Source organism: Condylura cristata, unplaced genomic scaffold (assembly GCF_000260355.1).
Source record: "Condylura cristata isolate star-nosed mole 26May11 unplaced genomic scaffold, ConCri1.0 scaffold00037, whole genome shotgun sequence".
In the NCBI taxonomy this organism is placed as follows: domain Eukaryota; kingdom Metazoa; phylum Chordata; class Mammalia; order Eulipotyphla; family Talpidae; genus Condylura; species Condylura cristata.
This window is the reverse complement of record NW_004567138.1, coordinates 10,331,263-10,342,477: the sequence shown is the minus strand read 5'-3', so window position 1 is coordinate 10,342,477 and position 11,215 is coordinate 10,331,263. Positions and strand designations below refer to the sequence as shown.

Here is an 11,215-nt window from a genome sequence, read left to right as displayed (position 1 = left end):
ATTTTGTACTGGTTGACTTGTTCCACTACAGCCATGCCTCTAGTTAGCACTTGGTTTTTAAGTAAGTGAAAGCACCCAAAGAGTCATTGTATTAATTTGTTCAAAACTTTTTTTTTTTTGGTAAGTCAATACAGAGTCTAAACAGGCAGCAGTAATGCCCACGGTGAATTTGGTATTTAGGTTTGTGTGACGGTATCTTTTTTTTTTTAATTAATTAATTTTTCTACATCATTCCTCATTTTGTGCCTTTTTCCACCTCAGTTGTAATCCCTATGGTTTCCCATCACCAATTCACCCTTGTGCCATTAGTGGTATCTTTTTAAAAATTTTATTGCCATGTATTTCTCAGTGTCAATGTTTTTCCTCTCGTTGACACTCAGTTAAAAAATAGTAAAATTCAATCGTGAATGTCTTATTATACATCTTCACTACTGGCATCTTGAGGAAAAGTTGGAAGTACATTCCATACATTTTCTTGAGTCAATTTTTATCACAATGATTATACCCAATGAGTAAGTGAAAGCCCTGCTTCAAACCCTGCTTAGGGAAATTACTTCTCTGGATACTCTATAGCCTTGGAAAAGAAATACCATGAGTTGTTTCTTTAAACTAGGATAACTCTGCATAAACATTGTCTATGTAATTGCCTTTTATCATCACAACAGAAGAAAGGTCAGTCTCCCTAGTTGTATATTGTAGACAAGAATTATACTGATAAGGGGTCACCATATTGAAATTCACCACCATGGGCATAATGTCAGTTGCTGGCAACAGGTAATTGGAATGAATGTTTCTCTCCCCTTATCTTTAACCCAGGATTAGTGTGAAAGCAACATTGTAAACTCAGTGGACTCAAACAGCCAATGGATGAGAGCTTTAGATGTTGTGGGTTGGTTTGTTTAGATATTGCTGGGGCGTTGCCAAATTATATTTTCTAAGGAAAAAACTTCACAATTTTTGCTCCATGTCCAACTCTTCAATGATGATTAATCCAGTTGGGTATTTATAAGTTGATGCACCAAAAGGTACATAAAGGTTAGTAGTATAAATTTGCAGATGCAAATGAAGTGAGGTTGTTTTGAGATTTATGATGTGATCAGGGAATGTTTTCTCTTACAGTCCATGATGTCTGTGAACAGATATGAGAGTGTTTAGTAGGTACAATATAGGTACAATACCCTTATGTGGTATTTTTTTTTAAAGATTTATTTATTTATGCATACAGAGCTGGGGTACAGACCATAAGTTCAGGGGGTGAGAGCCTTCACCAGAGACAGAGTGGGGAGCAGAACAGGCAGATCCATGAAGTACACTGCTGAGGCAAGCAGTGGGCAGGTTAGGAGAGGTCTGCCGAGCCATGTGGGTCACCTCCGGGGCTGGGGACGAACTCGTGCCGAGGTGGCTTAAGCTTCTCAGTGCTGTGTTTTAACCCGCTGCGCCACCAGGGAGGTCCTTTTTGAGGTATTTTAAGAGAGAAAATATTTTGACTGTTGAATGCCATGACTGACGGTACATGCTTTCATAGTTCGATATACTTGTATATACGTGTGTATAATACGGTATCGCATGTGATATGGCACATATGCTAGCCACACACACACACATACTATACAAACAATAATCAGAAGAAAGCTAGCAAAACAGGTATTTATGGATATTTATCTATATTTCACAAAGAATTTAAGTAGACCCCTAATTATAATGAGGTTTTAAAATTTCTTTTTAACATTGAAGTAATTCTAAGGTCAGGAGACCGACTTCAATTGGAATAAGGCAGAATATAAATAAGTATAAAATATTAATGAATAAAGAAGTCAAAAGTGAAAAATCATGTGCAATTCTGCCACCAGCGAACAAGTCTTTATTGTCTATAGTTCCAGCAATACTTTTGCTACATGTCAGCCATGTCAAGTCTTGTCATCTTTATGAACTATTCTAACCATATATTTTTATTTAACATGTTATCTTAAGATTTAAACTATTTCAACAGACATAACAATTTTGCAGCCATATGATTTTTAAAAAATATGTTTATTAACGTAAGAGACCATTATTTATTGACCTCTTACTGGGTTATTTCCCAGTAAGAGGTCAATAAATAATTCTAGTTGGAACACTAAATTAATAGCTAGTATCTACAAGAGTTATTCAGCCTCCTGTTAAAATAGATGACATTTTTACACCTTCATTGACTTTTCCATTAAAAGGGAATCATCATACTTAAAACAGGGAATCATAATACTTACCAGTTTTATAATGTAATACACAAAGGGGTTAGCTAGGAAAGAGCTCAGGAAAGATATTTTCATCATGATCATCTTCAGCACCACCTTACCATCATCTTAGTTCTCTAGTATGAAATGTCAGTTCTTTGGGAATTCCTTTTTATTTTCTCATAATAGGCTGAACTGAACTCCGTGTGTCTGTAGCCTTACCAAGTGAGCGCTTTGCTCTGCGGGTATAGTCGCATCTTCTTACTTGATTCCTCTGCTGGATGGTCTACTCTTGAAAGCAGGGAGATTGTCCTTTATGTCATTGTATTCCTGTGACCTTCATCATGATGGTGCAGAGTAGTAAATGCCCACTGATATTTGTTGAATAAAAGCATGCATGCATGAATGATTTATTTAGTGAACACATTGCATCTGCAAATCAAGTGAGGGTATTTTGAGATTTATGGTGTGATAAGAGGATATTTTCTCTTACAGTCCACTGATGTCTGTGAACAGATCTTGAGAGTGGTTAGTAGGTCCAATCGACTGGAAGAACTGGTGTTGGAAAATGCTGGACTCAGAGCGTGAGTGTTTTCCTGAATATATGAATATGTTCCTTTAAAACTTTGTCATTTCCTCTAAAATCAATATGTAGTTTTAAAAAAAGTGGGTCACTGACTTATGAAGTATAGTGTTTTCCCTTCTTAAAAAATGTCCTTATGTCCCCTATCATACTTGATCTCAAGTGTATTGCTTAAGCCCTCTGCCCAGTCTCCTTGCCTTTAAATGGGACTAATAGTGTCTAATTTAAAGAATGATAATTGTGAGAATAAGTGCTTAGGAAAGTGTCTTTCCTGTTGTAGATGCTTTGTGTTAGATTTTCTTGGTATCATTAATGATAGTCATAGTAATAACATATTTCATGATTCTACTGCTTTTCCTTGGTCACTTTTAGTCATTTACACTTTCTTTAGACACTTACATAGTTTTAATCTAGTGGCTCAGTAGTTGATATACAAGTCAAGCGAAGCTTAAATCTGCTACAACAAAGACTTTAGTCTGGGGAGAGGTGACAGTTTGTAATCATAGCACGTATTGTGTTATTTTAAGTTAAACCAATCTAAAATAGTGATTTCGATTTTTGCTAAAATACAGTGCTAGCAATTGTAGCCTTTCAGCTTGATAATTAGTGCAATCAGTTTTACATTCATGAGTATTGTATTCATGGGAACTAAGAGAGAGTCAGTGGCCTGTTACAGTTTTCTTGAAAAGCGGATTCAGTTCTGGAGTTTGTCTATTTTAGTTAAGGAGGGGCCAAGTAGGATTTTTTATATGGCAGTGTGTCGTGGAAGGGGGCAATTTATGTGTGTGTGTGTGTGTGTGTGTAAACATATACATATACACATACATATACATATATATACATATACATATATATAGTTATGTAGTGTGTAATTTTTTATGAGGCTTTGGCTAATCAAAATAAGAGCCACATACAGGACTGTGGCATTATAGCCTCACTAACAAGGGTATATATTTGTGTAAAACAGATTGGGTATTGACAAGTACCTGCTATATAGATTGTTCCTGAAAGATAGCCTTTCTTATTTTTTAGATTTCATTCCAGCTACTCTAGCTTTAAATGTTTATTTGAAGAGTTTAACATTTCATTTAATCTTAATGTTTTGTTTACTTGCAGAGATTTTGCACAAAAACTGGCCAGTGCTCTAGCGCATAATCCCAACTCAGGATTCCACACGATTAACCTTGCTGGCAACCCCCTGGAGGATCGAGGTACCGTAGTGCACGTGTGACCACCGATGCCAGAATTGTACTAGGATGGCAGGTTTTGATGCTGTCGTATCTGAAGAATAGCACTGTTATGTGATCAGTGCTACCTGCTACTTCTTTTTCTAGGTGAAAGTACTGGAGTGTAGGCCAGATGTGCAGTGGGTGAGACACCAAGTGGGGAGCAGAATAGGTGGGTTTACTGAAATACACTGCTTAGGTCTTTTCAGCCTTTTGTGGAAGTACTCATGCTGAAATCTTGTCATCTGATTAACATTTTGGAAGTGATACAAAATGAAAGGGGATATTATTTTTAAACTATTGTATTTGTTTTTGTTTTATCTCAGTTTTCTTGGTTCAGATGTGGGTACAGCTTAGCTAGATTCTCGGTTGCTACTTGCTCACAAAACTGAAATCAAGGGGTCAGTTTGAGCTCTGGGGTCTTGTCTGTGATCTGGGATCCTCCTCATCAGGCTTACTTGTTGCTGGCCAAATTAATTCCTGTGTGGCTAGAAGACTGAGGTTTTGCTGCTCGCTACCCAGCCAGAGCCATTCCAAGTGCCTAGAAACTGTACGCAGGCCTTTACCTTCTGGAGCTCTCCTATTATAGCACCTTGGCTTCTACCCAGCAGTCGCACATCCATTGTGATGCTTTGCTTCCCTTTAAACAGCTCACCTGATTGGGTGACACCCACCCAGGACAACCCCTAAGTCAATTAGTCAGTCAAGTTGATGGGCTCACAGTCAACTGACCAGGCACCTAGTCACACTTCTGAATTCAACAGTCTGTTCTACACACTTGAGGAAATTATCCAGGGTGTGTACAACAGGGGGTAGGAGACTTGAGGACTGTTAACAATTTGACTTACTGGAAGTGTCTTTAATATTTAACAAGGCTTGAATTGGGGCATAAGGGGCAGTTGAAGTGAAACAGGGACATAACAGAGCAGAGGGCATCAAGGCAGGAGGCTGGATGGGAAGATGGAATGGCCAGAATGACCACCCATCTGCCCGGGCTCTGAGACTAGACAGCCACCAAAAAGCCCCAAAAGGCCAGAAGGCCAAAAATCAAAATCAAGGGCTCTAGCAATACAACACCCATACAGTAGGAGCTTATGGGCCACAGCCTAGCAAAGGACAAGTGCCCCATAAAAGAACTGGTCCCTGTCTCCCTGTCTGTAGGTTCTCTCTCTCTCTCTCTCTCTCTCTCTCTCTCTCTCTCTCTCTCTCACACACACACACACACACACACACACAATTGCAAGAGACTTCAGGTTCCAGGAACAACCACCATGTGTTTTAATTTACAAACGGGTGCAAAAGAGCTTACTGTATCCACAATTAGCTGGCTATCTCACCCAGATAGTGTCAGTGATGGTTGCCACCGGTCACCAAGAGTTCTGGACAGCACTGGTCAGTAGTAATGGGCATTTCTGGTCCCTCAAGAGGTGGTGTCAGAGACACCCAGTGTTAGCAGCTCTTTGTGGGTTGTTGGGTTACATCAACAACAAACAGCTCTTTCAGACACCAGCCCCAGGGCCTTTGGTGCTCCTTTCAGGCAATGTCAGAGACAGGAACAAGGACCAATCTGACAAGAGTCCTTCAGCGCTCCTCTTCCCTCCTTAGAAGTCAGCTGCTGGATGCTTCTTTTCCTTTTTCTTGGAGCCAGGAATGGAGTTCTCCCCTCCTTTCTTCAGAGGCTGGAATCATCTTTTTCCTGTGATAGCTGGTGTCCCCTCTCCCTTAAAGAGGGGTCTTGTGTTCATCTCTTCTGTTGTCTCTCTTCAGCGGCTATCACCCTGACTTTAAGCCTCTTTCAGGGTGTCCCCCATCTCTGATTGGACCATTTTTCAATCTTGTGGCTGATTGGACCATTTAGCACCAATCAGCTCATAGCTTGTACCTGATTGGTCCATCCACAACCCAGGAAGTACACTGTTACATAAAAGGACTCTAAGGAGCAACTGACCTGTGGTGGAGCAGCAGGGTGAAAGAACACTATTGCTACTGCTGGGTCCCACTGCTGAGGCAGCTGGGTTCCAGTAACAGAAGGACTAGAGTTACGGCAGAAGAAGCGTTTATTAAAAGTGTTTCCTAGGGTAGGGAGAAGAGTCAGTAGATTTAGAAAGTGAAACTTAGCTGAATTTGAATTCTCAATAGGAAATCTTTGATGGACAGATTTAAGAAGATACTGTTTTAGCTCTAGAGGTAATATTTTGTTCTCATTATTTGTTGCAAATGTTTTCCAGCATTTTGAATAGGGGCCTTTCACATCTTGAAATGTTACATATTTGGTGAGGATTAACTACTCTGCTGAGAAGAAAAATCAAGTATAGACAGTTCTGTTTTTTGTTCCTAATACTTTCTTCACTAAATAAGATACAGATGCGATATGCAAGCAGCAACTTCAAATGTAACTTCCTATCATTTATGGTAGTAATTCTAAGGGAAATTTAAAACTGAATTAGGAAACTAGATCGCAGGAAAAGTACCTCTGTAGAGTGACCCAAAACTGAAAATAACAGATACCTGTCCCTGAAATAGGAGTTTATCTAGCATGTAGTCATTTCTTGGTCTCTGCTGGTCACATTCTACAATGTTAATATGAAAAAAGTAGGAGAACATTTTTTCCTTTTCCTTTTAGTAGCAGAAAGGCTGTTTTAAGATGGGAAAGATGTACACTTACTTATTTATTGGTAGGACAAAAGCATGAGAAAGATAAAATCGTTGTAGGCAGGTTGAACTGCAGATTGCAATGAAATTGGCAGAGAGTGTCCATACACAGTCCTTTGGAAAACACAAGTTCAAACCACCATTCAACACCACTTGGCAACTGGGGGTTTGGCTATACTCCAGTTGAGTGTTGGAGCATTCAGGGTGTGGGAGCTCATGCCTGACTGGTGGGAGTGTAAAGTGGTGTGGAAACTGGTTATATGATTTCTTAAGATGTTAAATACAAGTTTGCCACACAACACAGCAATTCCACTCCTAATTACTGCCCAAGAGAAATGGGGTGTATGCCTACTGAAGACTCGTAAATGAATGTTTACCACAGTACTATTCATAATGGCTCTAGAATGGAAACTCCATTTGTCCATCCAATCTATTAATAAGTGGATAAATCAATGGAACATACTCAACAACACAAGAAAACAAAGTGCTGATACAGGCCGTGGTAGTGTTGAACTCAAGAACACTGTGGTAAATGAAAGCAGACCCTAAAGAGCACATGTTGTTTATGAGTTTGAGGAGCTGTGAGGGGAAGAGTGAGTCTGAGGGTCTTGTCCTCTTTGCTGTGAGGCCCTTACCTGCCTTGAGGTATAGCTTTGCTGGAAACCTGTGGCCTCTGCTGTAATTTCATCCATCAGCCTCTCACTTGTGGATTTAACTTCTGTGACACATTTCCTTCTGCTGCATTATAATTAGGTGAATGTTTCTCTTCCAACTTACTAATACTTTTATCTCTTCTTTGTCCATTGTTCTCTGCTAGCCACTTAAGACCCAAAGCACCTAAAATGTTGTACCTAATTAATAAAAGCTTTAAAACTCAATTTGATTTCATGTAACCATCATCCTGCGTTTGCTTTTATCATTAAAAATTTTAAATCGAAGTAACATTGTATTATAACTATGTACATTTCAGGTGTGCATGTTTAACAGTAAACACTACATTGAGCTTACCATGTAGTTTTTTTAATTGCATTTGAAAATCCTAGTGAAGTTTACAGAGATTTCTCTTGTATGGAGTCAGAAAGTGTGCAAAGATGACACTTTTCTGCTTTTCTTTCCCATGTTCCTGCGTCTGAGACCTGATTTTGTAATTTTCGTCTGCCAGTAGTTCCTTCACAGGGGTTATAATCATGAGTCATTGCAGGGTGTTTTCCTCAGCTTTGTGTCCACATGCCAGCTCTCCGATGTGATTTCTGCTCAAATACAGCCAAGTTCTGACTCTGATGAAAATATTTTCTCCGGCTCAAATAGTCCTCATATTTGCCCCGTCTAGATTCATTCCTTGCTGTTCTCACCAGAGCTTTTGCAAACTGCCAACACCCGTATTTCCCGTCTGTCTTACCTCTGGGGGCTGAGCCGCCTGAACACAAATTCTTTGTAGGTTCTTTTTACTCAATCCAAATATCTGAGAGCATTGGGTAGCTTTTCTGCTCAGAGATGAAAAATCCACAAGAAACCCAACCTAGTGTAAAGTATTTATTAAAATTTCAAACCAGGGGAAATTTTCCATGGCTTTTGTTTCCAAACTTTGCAGTGACAACATTGTATCTTCGAAGATCATAAGAAGCATGAGGGAAGAGTTTGCAATCAGATGTCATAGGGTACAAAAGAGACCAGGCCAGGAAGATTATTTTCAAGGCAACGCAAAGAAATGCCAGGCAAATCCAGTCTGAACCATTGACAGCCCAGAATTCTGAGCAATTTAAACACCCAATGGAATTTTATTTTCCTCCTGTACTATCCACTCAGGGACTTATTTGGAAACTCTCAGAGAAAAAGTTTGGCTTCTGGCTTTGTGTCGTGAATGTCGAGGCAGCAAATCTCTGCTATTGGCAGCTCAGCCTCCTTGTCTGTCCTTGTGGTGGGCCAGGTGGTGGGAGAGGCTAAGGCGTGCTTCAGTAACAGGTAGCGTGTAAGTGGGAAATACTGCTAATGCTTGGGCTCTGCTCCTTTAAAAAAATTAATATCAATTAATAATAGTTATTAATTAATATCAACATGTGTATCTTTTACTTCATTGTGAGTTCCCCATAAAATTCTCACCACTGATTGACCCGTAAATCATCACCACAGTCACCATAGTTCTTGTGTTCTCCCCTTCCCTGCTGTGATCCCTTTCCCTCCTCCTGCCCCCACCCCACATGTCTCTGATTTTGTTTTCTGTTTATTATTGTACTTTGCAGATAGTGCACGGACTGCCCATCTTCAGGGACTCCTCTCGCCCTGAGTGTGGGGTCCCAAGGTTCCCCATTTTGCTCTTCTCACCCAGAGCGCTGTCAGATTATAGGTCAAGACTCATTAGCAAGTCATGACATGAATTTAGTGGTTCAAGACAAACATTTAAAAAAAATGGTAGCAGAATAAAATATCAGAGTGCCTTGTTCTAGGAAAAACTGGGTTTTCTGTTTTCTTGTCATTGTTTTTGTGTGAGCCCTCCAGCATGGCGTCAACCCTTTCGTGTGGCTCACGGTAGAAAAGTTTTGATGGTTCTGCTTTGGCTGAACTGGATCATTTGGTTCTGTGGCAGGTCCTCTGGGCCCACCAGTAATTAAACTGGGGGGTTGCAGCCCTCCCCTCCCAACTAACCCTTTGCATGTGACATAAGTTGGATCAAAGTTGGGTATTTCTATCAAGTCCAGATTGTCTTGCTCATTTGTCATGTTTTACTTCCACAAATGTTACAGCCTTTAGTTCTCCATGTTACATCGTTCCAGTTACACTAGATTAATGATCTTATTAATTAGTTTTTTCAGGAATGTCCTCCTATATCCCCCCTGCCTTTGTTTTAAAGTACATTTTTTTTCTTTTCTTTTTTTGGGAAATGTTGACATTAAGTATTTAATTCTTTCCTGCTGGTGACTAATCTTCTAAATAAGATTTTAAAAAGGCACGTGTGACTCGGTGATGGGAAACCCACGGGGATTACAACTGAGATGAAAAAAAATTGTACAAAACGTTGTAAAAATAAACTTATATCATTAAAAAAAATTTAAAAAGGTCCTAGAATTACTGATCACATTTTACAGTTGATCACTAGGTCTTTTTTTTTTTTTAATCACTCAGTATAATCCACTTGATTCATTTCTGTCTTTGCCACTTTTTAGCTGTGTTTCCTTGGACAAGTTCTCTAACTTCGCTGTGCTTCAATTTCCACATCTTTACAACAGCCATAGTAATCCTTACCAATCATGTGGGGATAGCCTAAGGATTAGGTAAGGAATTGGACATGAGGGGACAGAATAGTCTGTCACATGTTGTGCATTCAAGAAATGTCAGCTTTTCCCACCTCATTTGGCTGATAAAATAGCCTTGTGATGTGAAATAGCACAAATGTTATTCTCCTTTTATGGATGAGGAAATGGCACGTACACATCACTTAAAAGCTCGTGGACTCATACCTAATACCAATTGTTCATTCAACCTTTTAGGATTTCCTGAATGATTAATCAGCCTCTCAATCTGTGCTTGTAATTTTCTGATGTGACTGTCCAGAGATTGCCTTTGGAGGTAGTGGGAGGAAAGACTTTCGTGTTTATGCTATTTGAAAAACTTTGGCTTCTTCCACAGCAAGTCAGTTTTCTTAAACAATGGTTGTATTTTCAATTTTTTTTTAAAATAGAAATACATATTTTACATCAATCTTCATTTTGTACATTTTTAAGTCTCGGTTGTAATCCCCATGGACTTCCCACCACCGCTTCTCCTGTATGCCATCACCATAGTCCGGTGTTCTCTTCCCGCCGCAAACAGTGGTTTTAATACACAAAGATGCCAGATTTCTTTAGATAGCTACACAACAGAAAGCACTTTTCTTCAGATTCATGGTTTCAGTCTTATTTAATTGGGAAAAACATAACTTGAAAACTGTATAGATCTGGATTTTAGAATTTACTAGTAGAGTTAGACAAACGGACTCCAACTTTATTTCATTTTACTGCTATGGTTCTAGTTTTAAACCCTTTTCTCTCAGTCTTAGTTTGAAAATGGGAGCACTTCAATGTATTTTATTGGTATCTTCACTTTTCTTATTGTTTTTGAACATGGGAAGTCTAGAAATTTAAACTCTCACGTGTGTTCTCAAACTTTTCAAATTTGTGTGGAACCATAATGTTCAAACCTATGATCTCTAACAGACAAGAAAGAGCCCTTTTGTTTCTACATATCATATTACTAGAACTCTACAGTCAGGATTTTGTTAATTTTTGTTAAATTATTACTTTTGGCCCTTGGAACTTAGCAAGGGCCTACCATAAATCTTGCCTTTTCTGTCATCTGGCTTCTTATTTCCAGAATGCCCAAATACTAGAATTTTATATAATGTTTTCAGTTTTTAAATGTTTTTGTTTAAGATTTATTTCTTGATGCCTTCAGAACTGGAGTACAGGCCAGAGATGCAGGGGCAGTGAGAGGATTCACCAGAGACAGAGTGAGGAGCAGAGCAGGTCTGAGGAAGTACACTGCTGAGGGAAGCAGCGGGCGGGTCA

At 39.2% G+C, this 11,215-nt stretch overlaps 1 protein-coding gene across 4 annotated transcripts in view; it reads left to right on the top strand.

Annotated features, from left to right (window-relative positions):
- The window catches only part of LRRC16A (leucine rich repeat containing 16A), a 316,783-nt gene that overhangs the window by 178,052 nt on the left and 127,516 nt on the right, over positions 1–11,215 (top strand). For all 4 annotated transcript variants that reach the window (XM_004693329.2, XM_012732954.1, XM_012732955.1 and 1 more), the window contains exons 10-11: positions 2,709–2,797; positions 3,913–4,007. In XM_004693329.2, coding sequence (XP_004693386.1) covers positions 2,709–2,797; positions 3,913–4,007 — 184 coding nt within the window. The remainder of the gene's footprint in view (positions 1–2,708; positions 2,798–3,912; positions 4,008–11,215) is intronic.